The sequence below is a fragment of the Polypterus senegalus genome, chromosome 18 (genome assembly GCF_016835505.1).
Source record: "Polypterus senegalus isolate Bchr_013 chromosome 18, ASM1683550v1, whole genome shotgun sequence".
NCBI classification, from domain to species: Eukaryota; Metazoa; Chordata; class Cladistia; order Polypteriformes; family Polypteridae; genus Polypterus; species Polypterus senegalus.
The window spans coordinates 26,738,224-26,760,892 of record NC_053171.1 but is presented as its reverse complement, the minus strand read 5'-3'; the positions used below and the strand labels follow the sequence as shown (position 1 = coordinate 26,760,892).

General features: G+C 36.7%; 1 protein-coding gene across 1 annotated transcript; it reads right to left on the bottom strand.

Moving 5' to 3' along the window:
• Positions 1-2,405: 2,405 nt before the first annotated feature.
• hsp90aa1.1 (heat shock protein 90, alpha (cytosolic), class A member 1, tandem duplicate 1) lies at positions 2,406-15,626 on the bottom strand. The gene is made up of 11 exons (XM_039741140.1): positions 15,516-15,626; positions 15,240-15,404; positions 13,751-14,117; positions 12,147-12,280; positions 9,517-9,825; positions 9,209-9,374; positions 7,841-8,031; positions 6,877-7,024; positions 6,320-6,588; positions 4,757-5,090; positions 2,406-2,952 (listed from the first exon to the last, which is right to left on the bottom strand). The coding sequence occupies exons 2-11, from the start codon at positions 15,402-15,404 to the stop codon at positions 2,843-2,845; spliced, it is 2,193 nt and encodes a 730-aa protein (XP_039597074.1). The 5' UTR covers positions 15,516-15,626; the 3' UTR covers positions 2,406-2,842.
• Positions 15,627-22,669: the final 7,043 nt, after the last annotated feature.

The window sequence follows — 22,669 nt, the reverse complement described above, 5'->3', positions numbered from 1 at the left end:
CAATAGCTCTCCAGCAGATAGCGTGCACGTAATATTTATTAGCATAATGGGCGCGGTATGCGGAGTCCTCCTGAAGGTTTGGTGTTACGTAATAGAAACGGAGGGGGCACATCTTTTTCTCTGAGAAAAGGACAGCCTATTGATTTTTCTACCATGTGGTCAATGGAAAAGTGAACAATTCTAAAAAATTGAACCGTCTTTTCTACGGAATAACGTTCCTTAACCCCCAAATTTTACACTTACATTTGAATATATTCTTGACAAAATTATATTGTTAACTATATAAGCTTCTCATTTGGTGTAAAATGATGATGAGACTTGCCGCTTCCATTACACGAAGCGATGCAAAAGCTGGAGTATGCGGCATGAAAACGTCATGTAAACTGCACAAAAAGGGCAATACTGTTTGTTTTCTTATTAAATACCTCGCACATTCCAAACAACATATAATAGATATATCAAGTATAACCTTCTTGAGATATTTTTCTTTGTAAAAGTGTGGAAAACGACTAACCATGGCACAATTTTAGCTTTTTCGATGTTAAATAATGTGCTCTCACTGACTCACAAATATAAGTCATTGATGATTACCACAGGTAAAGTCGATTTGGCATAAGGCAAGTTATATATTTTCGGTGTAGGAAGCCATTACTAGTCTTGTCTTTTTTTTTTTTCCTTGAATGTGTCTTATAGAAGCAGTGGAGTGCACAGAAGCAGCATTGCGCGCCACACCATGGAGGGAAGGACGGCTTACTTTGACTGTTAACGTGCCGCCCAAGGCGAAATCGCGCACACTTCCGTGACAATAAACGGGTACAGCACTGAAAATCGCGAGACAACACACCATGGAAGACTCGGGTCTGTACAACACCAGACGTTTTTTTTCTTTTTCTTCCAAAAAGACACTCCCGTGTTCTCGTGGTTTCTGCGAGTATTCCGTCTTGACGTGTTTGCTTTAACCAATGAGAAGTGACGCGGTGGCCATGTGGTCCTTGACATGGCTTACCGTGGTAGGACTCGCGTGGTTTGTACCCTTGACAAAAATGTAAAAAGTTTTTAATTTTATAATAATTATTTTTGAACTAAATTTTATGTCGCAGCGTATATTTGCCGTGGCATGCTAGGTCGGCTGAATATGGGGTAACATTTCTAGAAACTGATGTTAAAAGGTCGCCTCGGGGAGTCGTGCGACATCGCAGACTCCGGCGCAAACTTATGACGTCTCCTATGCGGATTTCAGTTAGGCTGTAAATCTTATCAAACATAGCACATTCCAGATCTATTCATTCGTTTAATTAAAAAAATCACTTAAATAAATGTATTTGGGGAAAAAAAATCTAGCTGTTTGTCAATTGCAGCTGAAAAGGCAGAAAACAACGTTGAATCAGGCGCCTGCTAAACGCCCGGCAGTCCAGTTTTGAGGCAACTGCAAAGTGCAAGGTAGTGATTTAATACTTGCTACCTTCGAGCAATTTCTGTCATTGGGATCGGCAGAGCAGAAAGAAATGGAATGGATACTTCTTCCAGTTGATTTATCAAAATATATCTATGAGGAATTATCATATAAGAATTCATAAAATGCAAAAGTTTTAATATAAACATTTATCCCATATAAATTAAATGTATGCAGTATTTGTAGTGAAGATAAAGAATTGAGCATATTTTTGGAACTGTACATTCCAAAAATGTTTGGTTTGCTTTAAAGATGTAGTTTAGAAAAAAATGAACATCAAAATAAGAATAAATAATGCTAATATCCTACTGAGTTATACAAAAATATAACAAAGAATGTAACTATGTAACGTCTCACTTGCAATCCACAAAGTGAAACTTAGTAACAGAATTCCAAATTATAGTTTATTTACTCAACTCATTTGTATACTGTATAAAAATATTAATGGCAAGGCATCCAAAACGTTAAGTCTGTCAGCCAAATTTATAGTTATTTAATTTGTACTACCATAGTTTGTTTCTCTGTTATGTAGTTTAACATTCCCCAGGCGTTATGCAGTTATTTTGTGTTAGTTACAAATGCATTACTATAAGGAATAAAACTGACAATTAATACTTAAAAAAAAGTTTAGAGACACCATTCAAAAGAGTAACTTTATGGCACAATTTGACCAGACAAAATCCATTTGATGATGAGAGAACATGCACAGAATTTGGGCAATATATCTGCTAATCAAACAAAGTTGGAGCACCTTGGGGCCACCTTTTGATAAGCAAGAAAGAAAGAAAGGAACATTTTAATCAATATTATTTGCTAACATACTTGTATATGTGTTTCAGAGTTCAAAAGCAGAATCCAGTTGCTGAGGGCAGGTAGAAGTAAACTGTACTGGTCATTATTCTATAGTCTGAGGGCAGGAAAGGTATTTAAAATAAAATGCCAAAGCTTCAAAATAATTTAAAATTAAAGTTTATTTGAAATTAATGTTCATTAATTTATTTTTAAAAAAACTCATGCACAGATGTATGTATACTAACCCCAGTGAATTTATAAAAGTGTCTAAAATGTTACACTAATAATAAATATGCAACTCTTTACTAACACAGGTTTTAAAAAGGATAGTTACTTTACACTTGCCATATTCAAAATGTTTAACCAACGTTTCCTTTTTTTTTTTTACAAATGTCTGAAAAAATTATCTCACAATAAAAAAAAGTAACATTTTACTAAAAAGAGTTTTAAAAACTAAAATATTTTACAATTGCTCCACACCCCCGGTCTTGGGTATGGAGTAAATATAATTTCAAGTAAATAATTAAAAAAAGCTTTAATATGAACCTAACTTACAAGATAAATTACATCTCAGTTAATACATATACTTGATATTTTCTAGTCAACTTCTTCCATTCGTGATGTATCATCATCTCCCTCAAGTACTGGCATATCTTCCTCAGGAGGCTGTGAGACTTCCTCAACAGGTGACTCATCGTCATCAATACCTAAATAAAAAGGAAGCAAATAAGGAGATCACATTACCAGTCTGGTTGGATTAACGTGTGTTTACTTATTTGATAAACAATATGTTTTTTTAGCCTGTGTTGTTTTTATATGCTTAATCTAAGCACATTGTATAATTCATAGCATTAAAACTCATTCATTCGATTACAAAACCTACTTATTCCAACTTGGAGGTTGGTAGAACTAATTTTCCCAATTTGGTTTTGCAGCAGAAACCACTTGGTGCTCTACAGCAGTGTTTCTCAAACTGTAGGGCTGCAGAATAAATTGATTTGAAAATTGTAGGACTTGATGGTAATAGTTTTGAAAGCTAGAACACACTATCCTTTAGTCTCCTCGCCTAGTAGTATCCCCTCTTTTCATCTATGTGTTTCTGTCACTTTTTCATGGAAGAAATTGCCCTTTAGTTTTCCAGTTCACTAAATGCATAGCTTAGTCTCAGTACAAAAATGGATCAATGTGTTTATTGATTTATTCAGATGGGATTAGTCTTTCACAGGAGCTACCCCAAGGCTGATTGCCACTCCCAAAGAATCTTTACTTATGTTTTCCTTTAACTTATTGGGCAATGAAGGAGGCCATGACAATCTTCATTTTGGCGTAGGGGGCTTTGGAAGAAAATAGTTTTCAGAAGCACTGCTCTGCAGTATGCACATCCTTCCATCCAATAACCCATTGAATCTGAATATGTTAGATCCATTATAGATTTATTAAAAGTTGGAGATTATCCAGACAGCGTTAGGGCTAGGTAAGAATAAACCATCAAGAATGACAGTCTCCCATAAGGCACTTACTTATACAGGCTAAATTTATAGCTATCAGTTATCCTCACATATATATGCCTTTGGAAAGTGAGAGGAAACAGAATTAGCTATAGAAAATCCAGCCAGGACTCAAATCAAGATATATGGGGAATGTGAAAACTCCACAAAGATTTTCACTAAGTAAATTGGGAATAAGTCCCAGAAACCTTGAGCCTTGGGCCATTTAGACTAGCTGTGCACCAAATGCCGCACACTATACAATGCAGATGTTCAAAATAAAAAACAATACGTAAGTTAGTCAATGAGTGTGCATAGGGCAGTGAAGGTGAGAAAAAGAAAATTATAAGTCCTAATTTTGCAGTAAATAAAGAACTCTGAAATACGTACAGTTAAGGGATGTGCTTTTTATATAAACGTTTAAGTTCAGCAAAATTAGTTTAGCAGTTTAGTGATTTTTGAGGAATAAAGTACCAACCAATGCATACTACTGTATATACTGCATTTCCTACTGTATGTACTCATATAAGAAGGTTAGTATTTATGGCATCTTTCCTGGCATAAAGTTAGTATACAGTAATTTAAACTAAGATACCACTATGACATATGTTCTTTGCTCATTTTGGGATTATTTAAAAATTTTCCCTTTAGTTTTGTGTAACTGCGGTGGGCTGGCGCCCTGCCCGGGGATTTGTTCCTGCCTTGCGCCCTGTGTTGGCTGGGATTGGCTCCAGCAGACCCCCATGACCCTGTGTTAGGATGTAATGGGTTGGATAATGAGTGAGTGAGTTTTCTGTAATTTTTGCTTACTTTCTTTATTCGTTTTTTCTTGCTGTAAGCATGGTGAAGTAAACAAGATTAACAGATGTATACTTCTTGATTTAATTTTTGGTTGCCTTTTTATGTGTTTCATCTCTTCCAAAAAATGAAAGAAACCATGACAGCATCCCAGTGAAATGCATAAAACATATTAAAAGTTATAATTGATATTGATTATAACATTACACATTTTAGGAAGACTCACCCAGCCCAAGTTTGATCATCCTGTAGATGCGGTTAGCATGTGTCTGAGGGTCTTCCAGAGAGAAACCAGAGGATAGCAGCGCAGTTTCAAACAACAAGATGACCAAGTCTTTGACAGCTTTGTCATTCTTGTCAGCTTCAGCTTTCTGTCGAAGTGTTTCAATGATGGGGTGTTCAGGGTTAATTTCAAGGTGTTTCTTAGCTGTCATGTATCCCATTGTGGAGTTATCTCTCAGAGCTTGACTTTTCATGATGCGCTCCATGTTGGCAGTCCAGCCATAAGTGCTGGTTACAATACAGCATGGAGATGCAACCAGACGGTTGGAGACAGCAACCTAAACAAACAAAATCAGTGGCAACAAATTACTGATTGAGTAAGAAATTATGGTTTATGAATTACGGTTATGCACCCTACCTTAGCAACTACATGATAATTCAGTAACTTTATGTTTTTAATAGGAAAGCAAGTGTCTTGTGTATGTTTCATAAGGATCCTAGCTCATGGTTTAAAGATTGATTCCAATGATAGCATACCTCTCCTTTCATTCAGCCATGACTTAAAAAAAAAATAGTATATTTTAGGTACAGTAGATATATGCAATGAAATCTTTACATTGAATTTTAAATAATGTACAGTTAAAGCATGTGTAGAAGTGATCCCAAAGTAGTAATAAAATGGAGTAATTGAATAAAAAATAGTCAGTTTTATATCCTAATTGCAAAGAGTACTTGCACATTTTTTTAACCAAAATATCCACCCATTTTCTGAAAAAATATTCTCCATTTATGGATCATAGAAACACAACGTCTATTCCCGGTGCGAAGCAAATAAGGATGAACTGTAACTAACAAGTGTATAGTGTATAATGGCAGATTATGGATAAGCATGAATCTCAAGTATTTGTACTTGTTTTGCATCAAAATGAATATGACATACTCATGATTTCAAATGGCACCTATTATTATAAATGGTCAGAAAAATTTGCATAAAAACAGCAGCCTCTTAAATCCTCTAGCCATTTCCTAGCGTAAGTGTCCTGTTAAGATCTATTAATCCTTATTCTCTTTAAGAAAAGAGGTTACAATTTCTGAAATAAAATCAACAATACAATCATTCTTTCAAACATCCATCCATCCATTTTCTAACCCGCTGAATCCGAACACAGGGTCACGGGGGTCTGCTGGAGCCAATCCCAGCCAACACAGGGCACAAGGCAGGGACCAATCCTGGGTAGGGTGCCAACCCACCGCAGGACACACAAAAATACACCCACACACCAAGCACACACTAGGGCCAATTTAGAATCGCCATTCCACCTAACCTGCATGTCTTTGGATTGTGGGAGGAAACCCACGCAGACACAGGGAGAACATGCAAACTCCACGCAGGGAGGACCCGGGAAGCGAACCCGGGTTCTTTCAAACATAGCATTCAAAATTAAATGTAAAACTGAATTTATAAAACAAAGCATTAAATTAAATAGGTAAAATATACTTTGAGTTGCACAGATGTGTAAAATAGAGCAGAAATATATAGATGTTACAGCTTTTTTTTGTTATTTACCTTTTCAATTTTTTTATCCAATATGTCTTTTATGACCTTGCACAGATTTTCAAATTTTGTCTTCATTTCCTCTTGCTTCTTCTTCTCGTCTTCATCTTCAGGAAGCTCCAAACCTTCTTTTGTGACGGAAACAAGGTTTTTGCCATCATACTCCTTCAGCTGCTGAACGCAGTACTCATCAATGGGCTCAATCATGTAGATCACTTCCAAACCATGCTTTCTCAGGCGCTCCACAAAAGCTGAGTTGGCAACCTGGTCCTTGGTTTCACCTACAAAGTAAAATGATGCCTTCATTAGTAAAGTGTGTATGACAGACTGTCTGTAACAGTCAACATGAAATCTGTTTCAACGGATTACAGATACTTACTTACTTACTTACTTGGACCTTCCTGAAAACAACACTAGTTTTGGCAACCCTCTCAACAATTTTCTCAACAAAGGTAGACATAGTCTTGTTTGATCTGCCATTTTATATTGTTACTAGAGCCGTGCATCCCTTTCACACCTCATGAAGCATTGGCCCAAATAGTCTGCTAGAATCTGAAACCACCATGTACCTGTAATATAGTAGATATGTTTTTGATTGTCCTTCATTCGAGATACATAATCTTTCAGGGACACCATCTCATCTCCAGAAGCAGAAGTGTAGTATCGCAGAAGATCAGCAAGTTTTTTCCTGTTCTGGGAGTCCTCATGAATTCCAAGCTGCAGGAAAATACATTTAGACCAGTCACAATGATATTTCTTCAAATGATTCCTTAAACAATTTACAAAGCAGTAATTGGAGTCAATTATTGAATATAAAGATGTTAGTAATGCCATTTTTGTTTTTCATATATTTGTTAATAAAACATAGTGCCAATAAACAGATAATGTTTTAATTTGCATTGATTTAGGGAGTAAGTGTTAGTTCTGTCCCTATATAGATCGCACAATGTTGTAGCTTTTATCAATGCCTTCTCAAAATTCAAGAAACTTGAATTCAGTTCCTGGAATGAGAACTTCCTGTTATTTATGAGGATGAAGTTACTCCTGTTTCCTCTCAAACTCTAAAGGCAGGCACTATATGTCTGGCAAAGTTGAGCAAGTGTCCGTGTGTGAATATGGCCCATGATGACTGGCAGTATTGATTCCTGCGTTGTGCCTAATGCTGATGGCATAGGCCTCAGCTTCTTTCTGTATTTGACTAAGAAGATGGAAAAAAATAAAAAGATTTTTTTAAGAAACTTTTAAAAAAATGCTTAATGTTGATGCAGGCTTATAAAGTAGGAGTGAGTTCAAATCACTAACTTTCTTTTTAAATAGTACTGGTGAACACAGTGACAAGTAAAATAAAAAAATTGTGGAGATATATCTGAAACATTCAAAATTACTGGGTTACATTTCAATGCTGCCTCTGAAAGAGGAGAGACAACTGATTTAAACACCAGGAAGATAATATTTTATATAGCACCTTTCACAATGAGGTGTTCCATAAGATATTTTACAAAACATCATTATTTTCTAAAACTTGTCTGTTACCTTCACGTTCTTGGCAAATTGCTCATAAAACTTCTTATAGTTGTCTTTGTCTTCAGACAACTCAGTGAAGAGTTCCAAGCACTTTTTAACCAGGTTTTTACGGATCACCTTCAGAATTTTGCTCTGCTGAAGTGTCTCACGTGAGATATTAAGTGGGAGGTCTTCAGAGTCCACAACGCCTTTGATGAAGTCTGCAACAGTAAGTGCAATAAGTATGACACTATTCTCACTTTAGAAAGTAACTGTTTCCTCACAGTCCAAGCACTATTACTTATCAGGCTCCACCGAATTCCATCCACCCTTTCATACAAGTTGATTTCCTTATATTCTGTTACAGTCTTTTTTTCTGAGTTTGCAGTTTTCATTGATTAAATGGCTACAGCAAAAGTATGTCTTCACTACCCTGCCTGATGTGTTGTGTTGAAAACAGAGGCAAAAATTAAACATTTCTTTATTTAGTGCACATGTGACGTTAATCTGCCACCATCCCTTCATGTAGGCCCTCCAACCTGTTGGGAAAAACTTGGGGGTTGGTGGCAGAATTGGCACTCTAGCCACCATAAAAAAAAAACCTCACACTGTGCCACTCCATCTGAACTAGTGTGGTGCTGAGGTGTCACCCGTTGCATGGCTGCACTCGGGGCCCTAATCTAGATCCTGAGTTGGTTTGTCGTGTGGTGGGTGCAACAATGTGCTGTATCAGTGCGTCTTCCTAACCTCTCTCTCTCCTTACTCACTGAACAGGATCGTGCAATGTAGAAAAGCACATAATACAATTAAAAGAAAACTAAGATATAAAGTATTTAGTCTTCTTATTATAAGTAAAGTTTTGCTGCCGTTTGCCTGAGTAATACTAATAGTAAGGGTTTCTTAGTTTTACAATTCTTTGACCTGTCCTGGTCATACACCTCTACCTTTTCAGAAAGTGACTTTCATAACTTCCCTCATCCTTTAAACCCACTGTTCTTGAGCAGGTGTTGATGCATTTATATCCCATGTTTAGGGGTGAAACAATATGCTTGTTTCCCTCCGGTATAGTAGAGTTTACCTACCTATCTATCTAGTCAAATATACTGGGCATTAGATGTTATTCAAATTCTTTTAGGTCACAGTATTGAAATGGTCATTTTTACCTCTCTTGCCACAGCCTGTACATGGCCAGCAGCAATCTTGAGTGCTGTTACTACATTTTGAATGAAGGGAGATACTTAAGTCAACATTTGTTAAATGTGTTTTGATGCACAGCATAAACATAAAATAGACATTGTTGATCTGAATTGGTAATGTCTTATGATTTTGTCTGCTTAATCTGAACTGTTGTAGTTTATATGTTAGCAAGAGGAGTGTGAATCAGTATGTAATACTTACTGAGGTATTCTGGTATCAGCTCCTCACAGTTATCCATAATAAAGACTCTTCGCACATACAGCTTTATGTTATTTCTCTTCTTTTTGCTTTCAAACAAGTCAAAAGCTGCTCTCCTGGGAACAAAAAGCAGGGCCCTGAACTCCAGCTGTCCTTCCACAGAGAAATGCTGTTTATGAAAGAAAAAGGAAGTTCTGAAATGAAGCTGATAAGCAAGATGCCTTTCTATCTACAGACTAACATCTTGTGATTCCTCATAGTTTGTCATTCAATAATCAGTTACGTACATATATGTAACCCTGTCTGCTTACCTTCACTGCCAGCTGATCCTCCCAGTCATTGGTTAGGCTCTTATAGAACTCGCCATATTCCTCATTTGTGATGTCGTCTGGGTTTCTTGTCCAAATGGGCTTAGTTTTATTCAGCTCCTGACTGTCAATGTATTTCTCCTTGATCTTCTTTTTTGCTTTTGTCTTGTGATCTTTGTCAGCTTCATCATCAGACCCAACATCTTCAATCTCTGGTTTGTCATTGCTTTTGCTTTCTGCCGCATCTTTTTTATCTGCTTCCTCTTCCTTCTCGTCATCAAGGTCAATTTCTTTCTCTCGTTGCTTTTCTACCTATGAAGTAAATGTAAATTTCAAAGGAGATATTATTGTTGCATCATCATTAATTAGAATCTGGGATTTCAAATAAAATGACAAAATACTGTGCTCATATGCCTAAAAGGCCATGCTTAGTTCATTTCTACGAAATCGTTTTTAATGTCCTTCATATGAGCCTTTCAACCTGGTGTCAAAGGAGTAGATGTTAAAGCTTGACCATTACACCTTTAAACTAGGAGAAAAATTCCTTCACTTGAATATTTCTATTTCGTGCATCAGTGGTCAGAATGGTAGTGCAGGTATTAATTTTACAGCCTCAGGGACTGAGAGTCCTGTGTTTGGATTCCATATCCAGCCTCTGTGTAGAGCTGGTGCATTCCTCCATTTTCCATGAAGGACTTGAATTGCAATTCTTGTCTTTCTTGCCATATAACAAAGATGTGCATGTTAGTTTAATTTGGCGATTATAAGTTGGCCCAGTGTGGTTGAGAGCATGAGTGAACCCTGTGATGGACTGGTGGCCCATCCTGTGCTTATTCCTGGCTTGCAGCCAATGCTACTTTTAATAGGTGGCTTTGTGATTGTTATGTTATATCAATGGAGATTCTTTTAGTGTTATACCAAGTATTTAAATAGTATATTTAAGTTGTAGCTGTTTATTAGTTCTGTGAAATAATTTAAAACATTTAGTTTATTTAGATTAAATACTCCCTTGTTCCTGATGCTGTTGAGATAGGCTCTGGGTCCCTGCAGTTCTGTGTAAGAGTTTGTGGGTCAAGAGGATGGCTAGCTTGTCTTTTTTATATTTTAAGATAGGCAGACAACCTAGAATATCAGTGTGTATTTGGAGTTTTCATGGCTTCACAGTATGCATGCAGATTTTCCCTGGGTTCATTCCACATTCCAAAAGTGATCTTTTAAGTTAATTAAATCACTTTTGACAAGGAGGGTTGAGTATAAGTGTGTCCTGTGATGGACTGGTGTTCAGGTTTGATTCCTGGATTGTGTCTGAAGCTGGCAGAGTAGGAGCCAGCACTATAATTCCCTATAATGAAAAAGATTTAAAATATGGATAAATGTAAACAGTTTTTCTCACTGTTTAATGCATTCTTTGTAAATCATAAACCACATGGATGTTATCTCAATGCTAGTTGTTGGGATCTTTTATGATCAAATTTAAAAAATATATGAAAAGAACTGTACCATTTGTACAGAAAGTCATTTTGTATAAAATCATCAGTGTAGTTTTGTGACTGAGGAGAAGCTGCAGTATATTCTACAAGGATGGGGATTCATCCTTCAGCACTGATTCTCTGAGTAAACCAAAGCATGTCATTTAATCTGAGAGTATTTTAGCTCTCCAAATCTGCGGTGCGAAAAATTAAGATTCAGGTAAATAGATGGATGGGTGAGATTTAATTCATAAATAATTTTTCTGGTATTGGTAATTCCCTTTCTAAAATAGGATGTTACAGTCTTGACTAAGGTTCCTGTTCCTTAGATATCAGAAATAATGTGGGGGTTCTGGAGTAATACACCAAGTACTTCAGTTTAGTTCAATTCAATCTAATCCAATTCAATTCAATTGTCCCCAAAGGGAAATTTGGTATATCAGCAGGTTTTACAAAGAGACCATGGCCAAACATTAAGTACATATTAACAAGATCACAGCCAAACATAAACTTACAAATAAATAAAATATAGATGTGAGTATAATATGTATGATCAAACATATTAAACAGAAACATTAAACCAACATTTAGACTATACCGATGACTGATGCAAATGCCAGCCATTCATTTTATGATTTAAGCCTTTGTCAGTTTATTAAAATTGAACTTCTGTTGACGATTGATAGCAGTTGGAATTAAAAAGTATTTGAACGGGTTGCTTTTCATCCTGGGAATCTTGAACCTGTGATCTGATGGCAACACCTGATGGCTGACAAAATACATGCTGCTATCTGTAATACTTGCTTGTTAAACAGCCTCACTTGCACTAGGGGTCATTTCAGGCTGGGATGCCTTCTATGAGGAGGTTGTATTTCTCCTTATGCACAGCATCTGTGGACTGTATTTTCTGTAAACTGTCCCAATAAGAGTAAGTGACTTTATTGATGAGGCTTTTTAAGAGGGGATAGTTTAGGTATAGTATCCGTTGCATTTGTCTACTGATTTCCATTACTCAGAATTAGACTGAATGAGCTGAGCAAAATTAATATGCAGATGGTTATCTTCAGTTATTGTGACTTAAATGATTTTAATTAATGGGGGCATACTGCCTGCTTAATATTTAGAATTCAAAGAGTTTCTAAAACAAAAGGATTAAATACTTACAAAAAGCGTGATTGGATAGCCAATAAACTGAGAGTGCTTCTTCACAATCTCCTTGATTCGTTTCTCCTCCAGATATTCCACTTGATCTTCTTTTAGGTGCAGTATGACTTTTGTTCCTCTCCCTACTGGCTCACCTTGAAAGTGTGCAGAAACAATATGTAAATCTGTGTCGGCTATAACTATTGACAGTATGATTTAGATGGCAAGAAGATGGTATGGTAAATAAGATGTTTCAGGTTCAAGTGATACAGTTAACTCCTTTGCACTATACATTTACAGTATATATTAAATACTGTGGGATATAAATTACATCATGTGTGCTTATTTAAAATGCCATACCTTTTCTCGGAAACACCACATTTAATAAAAATTAGAGAACTGATCAAAATAAAAACTAATGCAAAACAGGAATTTTATGTGTTCATTCATTTTGTATGCCCCTTTAACCAGGTGGGGACCTGAACCTATCCGAGAATTAGTGAGTGCCAGTCAGCCATCGTTCTTGAACAGATGCTCATGCCACCTGCTTTATTGTGAGATCTGTAAGCATGAGGTAAATGAGAAGCAATTAACAACAGACTACAATAATAAGTGATACATTTAATTTTGTGTGTAATTTAATATATCAGTGAATAAAATATGTAATCATTGAACTGAATAGATATCCCTTTTGTCTTACGGTTTGAGAATCCTGGGTTCAAATTTTGGAATCAGTATTGTCTGTTTAGAATTCTCGCATACTTCCTGTTTATGTGTGCATTTTGAAGTCTGGAATCTTCCCACATTCCCAAGACATTCAGGTTAACTTGACAAGCAACTATAAGTTGGTCTAATGTGAGTGAGTGTGCCCTGCTGTGGGCTTGCATTACATTTAAGTTTCCTGTCTTGCTCCAAATACTACCAAGATAAGTGCATCACTTTCCCCCAAACCTGTACTGAAACCAATGGGTTTGGAAAATGAATTAATGAATGACTGATAACATTTCTTTGCTTTATGCAGGCCATCCATGCCTGATATTAACATAACTACAAGAGCTTTTGTTATACTGGACATAATTAATGCACATTTAATAAAATGTAACAGAACATACTCAAACTTATTTAATTCAGTTCAGGGCCATAGGGAGCTACCAGATATTTCAGTAAGACTGGGCACAGAGCAGGAACCAGCTCAGATGTGGCACTAATCCATCACAGGACTCACTCATGCATACAGCTATTCACAAAGGGCCAATTTGATATGTCCAGTTAACACAACATGCATGTCTTTGAGGAAGTGGAAGGAACATGCAAACTCCAGAATGTTGGATGCTTAGATTAACAAGATGGAAATAAGTTACCAGGACCAAATAGTGTTTATCCTAGAATGCTTGCGGAGGTTAGAGAATACATATTTAAATCCTTGACACGTGATTTTAAAAATCACTGAGGAGATTCCAAAACATTGGAAGCATGCAAATGTTATCCCATTTGTGATTGAGGACCTTGTTGGCCATATTCTAATGATGCATAAGTTAATAATGAAAACCATTATACCCATGTCCTGCCATAAAATATAAGCCAAGACAGGTTATTTATACAAAAGAAATTAAACAGTTACTTACTGTTATCCAATCTCACAGTGAAGGATCCTCCAGCAGCAGATTCCCATATATACTGCTCATCATCATTGTGTTTTGTGATGACGGACACCTTCTCAGCTACCAAGTATGCTGAATAAAAGCCCACACCAAACTGTCCAATCATAGAGATGTCTGCCCCAGCCTGTAGTGCTTCCATGAAGGCCTTTGTTCCTGACTTAGCAATGGTGCCCAGATTATTAATAAGGTCAGCCTTGGTCATTCCGATACCGGTATCTAAAATAGTCAAGGTGCGTGTGAGTGGGTCAGGAATTAGGTCAATCTTTAGCTGTTTGCAAGAGTCAAGCCGACTTGGGTCTGTAAGACTTTCATATCGAATTTTGTCCAGTGCCTACAAAAAAGAAAATATATGCAGTTTAAAAAAAATAAAAAGGAGAGCCTTTATTAGTATATGCGTACTCCTAATCTTAGCCTTTCTGATTTATAAAGTCATTTATAAAGCGGAAATACATTTTGGACTGAAGCCAGGGAGCACTTCTTTACACAAAGAGTTGTGGGATTCTGGAACAAACTACCAAGACATGTAGTTGAAGCAGAAACCGTGACAACCTTTAAGAAAGATTTAGATGCGATATTAGGACAGTTTAGCTATTAGTTAAAAAGAGAAGTTGATAGAGCTTAGCTCAATATACCCCTGCAAATAAATTGGAATTAGGCTGTTTTTTGAGCTGTGTTTCTCTTCATAATGTTTAACAAAACTATTGAAGTGAGAATGGCTAGTCTTGAATAAAGCTATATCCAGGGAAGCCATTCAAAACTGACACATGGAGCAGCTGTCCCCTTGGGAATACTGCACAGCTGCTTCAGTACTTTATTTTAGTGGGGGAGTTCTTAACACAGGTTAATTTGCAATGCAGACTTTAAGGCTGTTAAATCTGAAACAAGACATATTATCTGAGAACACTTTGATTCTTCATCTGTTATACATTCAGCATCTGTATATCTTTTCAAAAACTGTCCAGAATATTTAGCAAAAGACTTGGTCAAGCATGGTGTGCTATTACAGAAAGAACATAGAATTGTCAATGCCAACAACATAAGAAAGCAGTATTTTATTTTTCTTTCTTATTTTTTCTGTTCACCCTATTTATTGAATAATTTTGCAATCTTTCTGTGCTTTTTGAATCTCATTCTTCCCCAGCTCTAATTATCATTTCTGTTTTTAACAACTTTAAGCATTGATACAATGCAGTCTGTCTCAAATGTGTTTCATTGCAAATATATTAGTAAAATATTGCTAAAAACCTCATACATAGGGGGAAAACAGATTATTATATCTGTACCTAATAGGGTTTTATAGCTCAGTTGATACATAGATTCTGTTGTGCTGTAGCTATCTCTGGAAAGCAGACAAATAGCCACTTCATTCTTGATACCTCAGAAAATAAGCAACTGGATGCCTTACTGTAAGGTTCCACATTACACATTAGGTACATGAGGCTTTATTACTCACATCTGAAGAGTTGGAGATCAGCTCTCGGAGGAAGATTTCTTTGTTTGAATAGAAGGTGTTGATGATTAACGACATCAACTGGGCAATTTCTGCCTGAAAGGCAAAGGTTTCCACCTCCTCTTCCATTGGTGAGCTTTGTACGTTAGTCTTCAGCTCTTCTGGCATCTGAAATAGTTAAGAAAAAAAAGAGGATAAATATGTCTAAAAGCTGAAAAGATAAAATAGGGAAAAAAAGAGACGCTGGTGCTCCAGCAAGTTTACTGCTGTTCCACTGACCGTTCTATGTGAAATCAAGGTGTAGGTGGCTCCTTTTTTCAGTGTCTTGGCTTTGTCCTTGTGTGTAGCTGTGTGATTCCAAAATGTCAGACTACTGGTGCTTGTGCCTGGTAATATATAGCCACGTTCAATTTCTAGAAAACTCCATTGAGAAAGCCCCGGAAGGAATGTTAACTACAACGTGAAACTAAAGAAAGAAACAGATGAGGGGGCACTCTAGGGCAGCTGTCAGCCTGCTTGCCTTTTTTGGACTGTCGAATGACACCAGGCTCTGCCAACTGTTTCCTCAATGTCACAGCCCAGAACCACATGCTTGGTCTGCAAGAGGTATAGTACATAAGATGATAAAGACATGTGTATTAATTCTGAGACCCTTTTTACCCAAATCTTAAAATATGTATATAAATGAGTAATCTAAAAATAACTTTCATTTAAGTGCTAATCTTGTGTCCATTCTTTGCCCTCTTATTAATTAATACACCAGTAAAATTAAGAGGAGATAGTGAGAGCATAATATGTCTTCAATAACTAATCCAGGTGAAAAACAGAAGAAAATTTAACAAGCCCTGGTTGTGAGAATATCTAAGCAGTAACAGATGAAATGTCACTATCCTATGAAGTAAATAGTTGGAAGGGGTTGATGTCTGCTGCATTGTGTAAGACGAGTCACAAAGGCAACTCCACAGGTTCCAGCTTAAGTCCCGACAGACTACTGTAGCTTGTGTGTGTGGCGGTTGCACTTTGTTCTGGTGTTTTCCAGAACTTAGTGTAAATGTGTATTGCTCAATGAAACAGAAGGAATTACCTGCCAAGTCTAAAGGCAGTGTTGAAAGCAGCAAAAGGCCTTGCTTGACCTTTACAGTGTTGTTTAAATGGTTCTGGAAGATTTACACAGAAGCATAAAAAAAGGTTTGATTTCCCCATTCCAGTTCTAAAAGTCAATCTTTTAGAGTAAACTCTCCCATCTGTTTATGCATTTGTTGAACTTGCCATTTCTATTATTATTTTATATATTTAGAAGTAGCCTGGTACATAGGTGCGAAGCAGGAACTGGCCCTAAATAGGATGATATTGCACCAAAGGACATGCTGAACCCTATATACATATTGAGACCATTTGTAGGTTTTCAATTTAAGAAAAGTAAGCAAGTGAAAACAAATGATGACGTTAACATGGGATTAACACATTAGTGCTAAGTTTGACCTCTGTCCATCTCACTGTCTGTGCAGCACTCACTGATGTCTGTATAGATATTCACCAAATTCCCAAGATATGCCTGTTTGGTTGATGGGCAACTGTGTATTAGCACAGGGGTTGTGAGCATGAGTCAGTCCTTTTATAGACTGACATTCCACTGAGGTTTTGGTTCTTGTGTTGTGCTTAGTGCTTCTGGGACAGGCTCCAGCTTCCATGATTCTGTAAGGAAAAACAGAAAAAAACTGAAGAACCACCTTTATTTAAAAAAAATTAAAACCATGTTTAAATGACTAGATGTATGCATTATTCATGTTGGATTACCTTTCTAGTTGTTCAGTGAAAATTCTGGGCCACTCTGCCACATTCAACTTTAATCAAATACTGTATGAACCAACAAAGAAGAAACAATTGTGACCCCATTATCCCCTGTGGATTTATTCACATACTGTTCTGTTGGTACTAGCAGAGGCAACCACCTTAGTTAGCCTTGCTCATTCAGTCTTATGCATTAAAATTTATTTTGTCTGATGATAGCTGCTACCTACAAAATTGTGGCTCTTTGCACAAATAAAATGTGGTCATTCTGCCATGGCAAAAAATGTATATATGCATATGTCTATTTGTCTGTTGTGTTCACACTTCACTGTAAACACTATGACAAGTACCCACAGGGGACATTCACAGTGTATGCTTATTAAAATACCTAAAATGATTTGTGTTCATTCCCAAAACCAGTGTTAAATGTATTGGTAGGATCTGTGACCATATGTACTTTTTCACAGATCACGCTCATTTTCAGTATGACATGAAATCAGTGGAAAATGTCACTATCTACAGTGCTATTAACAAGGCATCGAATGTCCGCATTGCCAAATTTAAAAAACAAAATCCTACCATATTTGTTAGAAGTTAGTGGCACTCTTACATACACTTCATAAGGCAAAAAAGCTGCCTCTTGTGTTATACTGGGGAGGAAGTCATACTCTAGTTAGAGCGGTGATTCCCAATGTGGGGCACAATTTCATTTTTTAGGGGGGCAATTTGAGAATTTACGTATGTTAAACAATTCATAAAATGAAAAAAACAGAAATTCACTGTTACAAATTATAGAAAAAAAAAATATTTTTTATTTTTATTACAGAGACATTTATATATTTACGGTATATAAACATAGAAGGGATGGTAAAGAACCCTTTAATTTATGATTTTACAACTGGCCTGGATTTTTCTACTTAAAAAACGTTTTTACCTTTAAATTAATATGAATTGTAACAATGATTATAAAATTTTGCAATATAACAAAAATATAAAATGATCAAAATATAAACAGAAAAGGCTGTCATTAAAGTTATTGTATATTTATGAATATCACATCTCATATGTTTTCAAAACTGTATTTGCTGTATTATCGCATTAATTCACATTATATTACTTTTTTTAACAATTTCTTAGTAATTTCTTTGTCAGTACATCAACTATTCTTTCCCTCTTTTGTTTCCATGTTCTTTGGAAGCTTGTTTAGACCAAATTAATGACATTATGGGCTTCCTCCACATGAGTAGGAGTTCACTTTTTGAATAGGTAAGAATAAGAATAAGGTATATGTTACAGTGGGGGACATTATGATTTTAGAGAGGCCTAGGTGGGGCATGGCCAAAAAATGGTTGGGAACCACTGAGTTAGAGGGAATCTCTTTTGGTTTTTTATTTCCATTGGAAATCATGCAATAATATTTTATTACTACCTGCATTTTAAAATGGAAAATGTATGATTTACTTTTGAATCTCTGAAATCATACAGCTGTCTGCTTTCTACCCCACGTATCCAATACAAGGTTATGGATTGGCACAAGGCAGAAAGCAATCCTGGATAGTTCGCACAATCCATAGCAAGATATTTTCACACACACACCAACACACACTCATATGGGGCCAAATCTGTGCAGCAACTTATCAAAACTGCACATCTTTGAGACTGAAGATTAAAATCCAAGAAGACTCTATGAGAATTTGCAATACCCACACAGGACAGTTAAACCAGGGGACTGTCAAATACTGCTAAACACTGGTCCACTATGCTTTCTCTTGCAGAAATTATTTAAGAGAATATAAATTTTGGGCCAAGACTGAATTTACCAGTACTGTTACATCATGTAGTGAAGAGCAAGATTTGCTTATAAAATATGGAGGATGGATTTTTGACTTCAAATTTAATTTTTGGGGGGAATTGGAAGAACTTCTGCTTTTTAATGGATATCCTCCTGAACAAGTAACAAGTGTAAAAATGGTAAGGATATTCACAATGACTTTGAAAATATAATGAGCCCATAATTCAAAAAGAGAGAGAAGTAAAACAGGCTGTCTTCAATTTTCATAGAGCCTTTCCCAGATAGCCTCACAGTAAGGAAACCTGGGTTCACTTCCCAGGTCCTCCCTGCGTGGATTTTGCATGTCCTCCCTCTGTCTGTGTGGGTTTCCTCCGGGTGCTCTGGTTTCCGCCCACAGTCCAAAGACATGCAGGTCAGGTGCATTGGCAATCCTAAATTGTCCCTAGTGTGTGCTTGGTGTGTGGGTGCGTGTGCCCTGTGGTGGGCTGGCGCCCAGCCTGGGATTTGTTCCTGCCTTGCGCCTTGTGTTGGCTGGAATTAACTCCAGCAGACCCCCGTGACCCTGTGTTAGGATATAACAGGTTGGACAATGACTGACTGACTGACTTTCCCAGAGAAAACCAAAATAAGACACTTTAAAAAGTATAAAAGATTAAATTTTATTAATTTAAGATTAAAAAGGGAAAACAAGATAATAGTATAGAAAACGTAATAATTAATTTGCAAGTATAATAACAGTGAGATATTAAGATATGGGAAAAAGCATAAAATTTCAAAGTGCCAAGATATAATATAAAACAATAAACCAGATGTTCAGAAGAATTGAATTACATTAAGCAGCAATAGACAATGCAGTGGAATCACCATCAAGTTCAGAAGAGTCAGCTTAATAACAATTAAGTATTGGAGTCGAGCCTAAGACACAAAATTGTGCTTTAGTTACAATTTGAGCGTGATCAAAAGAGACTGGCCAACAAACCCAATGCAAGCTCAGCTGTGTCAGATTTGCAAAGGTGAGAGGGGGTTACATAAGATAGTAGGTTTTGGGGATCACAATGAAATTGACTTTAGCTATGCAGTGCCTGACTAGTTTAGGTAAGGGTGAGCAAGGACAGTAGGGATGTAAAGAATTTACAGCTTTGTAACAAAGTAAAACATGTTAATACTGTAAAATATAAATCCTTCTCTAATGCCTTTGCTTTAGATATCTTTGCATGCCTAACTAATTCACATCTTCCCGAGCACTAATCCCAAAACATTTTCTATAGGATGCAATCCTCTGGATGATAACTGGATGAGATTAGAGGTTTGAATGTTTTGCACCTTGCCATTAAATGTTTCAGTTGGAGATTAGAACATTATCCATGTAAGACCCTTCCAAGCTTTCAGAGTAAAGGTGGGCAGGACATTTTCTAAATTATTTTTTTCTGTACCAGGTTATAGAGACAGAAAATAGTTCCTCGGAGAATAATCTGACATGCATAAGCACTTATTAGGGGATTATTTTGTGTTGGCTGCAGGTGGTGACCATGCAGAATCAATACAAAAAGTACCTGAGCTGAGCAGTAGAGTTCAGGCACAGTGAGCAATTCAATCCAATGTACCACCCTAATAATAATTCAAGTTTATTACTTCATATGCTGCTTTTTGTAGTATATGTATATGTACAAGTTTGGTGTATACAGATAGGAGGACCAACTGAGTATCAAGGGTGAGGCAGAAGGAAATAAATTATGTAGCATAATTTTAAGGAATTCAGTTATATATTATAATAAGAGGGTGGTGCAGTAGTAGGGCTGCTGCCTCACAATAAGGAGACCCAAGTTGACATCCGTGGTCCTCCGTGTTGAGTTTGTATGTTCCCCCGATGCCTGTGTGGGTGTCCTCTGGATGCTCCGGTTTCCTCCCACTGTCCAAAGACATGCAGGTTAGGTGAACCGGCGATGCCAAACTGGCCAGAGTGTGTGCTTGGTGGGTATGCATGGGTTTGTTTGCCCTGCATGGACTGGCATCCTGTTCAGGGTTTGTTCCTGCCTTGCTCCCAATGCTAGCTAAAATATGTTCCAGCCCACCCCAATGCAACCCTGGTCTGGATTAAGCAATTTAGAAAATTAAATTAAATTATAATCAGAGAAAGGTAGGTCCTCATTATTGGTTTAAATGATATGACCCTAGGAATGTTTTAGATAGACACAGTGAAAAGTCAAGCAAAATGACATCTTTCATTGGCTAACTAAAATGATTACAATATGCAAGCTTTCAAGGCAAGATGTGTTAGGTAAACACAAAAACAGTATTTAAATAAATGGAACACATCACTAGTTAGTACAATTGAAAGCAGCACCTATTGTATATAGCTTGAGAATATTATACAAAAATTACTGGAATAGAAATGGACAAGCTGTTTTAGGCCAAAGAGGCTTTTCTTATCTAAACAATTCTTATGTTCCAGTGAGCAAGCACCACATAAATGAACAAGAGTTTGACAAGTGTTATGCATTATTAGGAATTGGAAAGATCAAGATGTTTGGCTTCAGGTGATTTTTACTTAACTGCTATTTGTTTTTGGGATATTTATTTTAAAGGGCTTTGGTAGTGAGCTGCAGTAGCTTCCTGGTCAAGCTGACAAATAAACAAATATCATCAGTGGTGTTTAAACTGCTTTGTTATTATTATTCTTGTTGATGTTGTTAGTGTTAACATAGGACCATACTACACTGCAGTGCTTAGTGCTGCCACCTCATAGGTTGATTTCTAGCTCCTCCACCGTCTGTGTTACATGGTCTCCTGGCATTCATATCTGTTTCCCTTTGTACTCCAAATTCATTCCACATCTCAATGATATGCATGTTAGATTAACTGGTGTCCCAGTATTAGTCTGGTGTGAGTTTGTGTTTTAGAGCGCCTTGTAATGTGTTTGTATTCAATGCAGGTTAGAAGACCCAGTTCTGCAATCCTTAAAATAGATTTATAGATACTATTATTATTACACCTTCTCCAAGATTTAGAGTCTCTCTTTTTTGCTTTATTATCTGTTTTCATGTTTGTGGATGTATTACTGCCACCTACTGGAATGGCTGGAAGAAACAAATAATTTAAACATACTATACTCATTGTTTCATTACTCATCCAAAGTTACTTTTAAGTTCAGGAGATTTACATTTCTTCATTTTTACAGCTTCAGCACAAGCATGTTGAGTGTCTTGCTTAGTGTTGTACAGTAAGTTATTATCAGGAGCTGAGCCAACAAATTGAGGTTTAAAGTCCAGTCAATACACTAGTCTGCTTGCTTAGTCATGCTTTTTCTTCATCTGCTTTGTCTACTACTGGGTGCACAAGTTCATGAGCCAGATCTGAACATACACAGGAACCAGCCTTTAATGGGTCACCAGTCTTAATAAGAATTAAGCTAGCATGTATGTCTTGTTCATCTATTTCTGAGCCCAGGGAGTTGTGGCATCTTTAAGACTGACTGCCCTCCATAAAAGGTTGTTAGATTTGTGACCTCCTGCAACTCTCTTTGAGACCTCTTCTGCAGATACTGTACTTCAAAAGAACCTTTTACAAAAATCAGGTGTACCATTCCTGGTGGCCTCTGCCTACTCACACTGACATATGGAGTGCTCCAGTCACTGAAGTCGCAAGTGACCAGTCATCCCTTTGAGGTGTGTTTTTGTGTGCAGTTTATATATTTCATATACTACAAACAGTTTATATATATATATATATATATAGTCACAAGAACAAGACATAAACAGATAAAGCACTAATGTGCATCCAACTGAGTCCAGAACAAGACTGAGGGAAAAGGGCAGGCTTTTAAAGGGGAAGACAGGAAGTGAGGTCATAA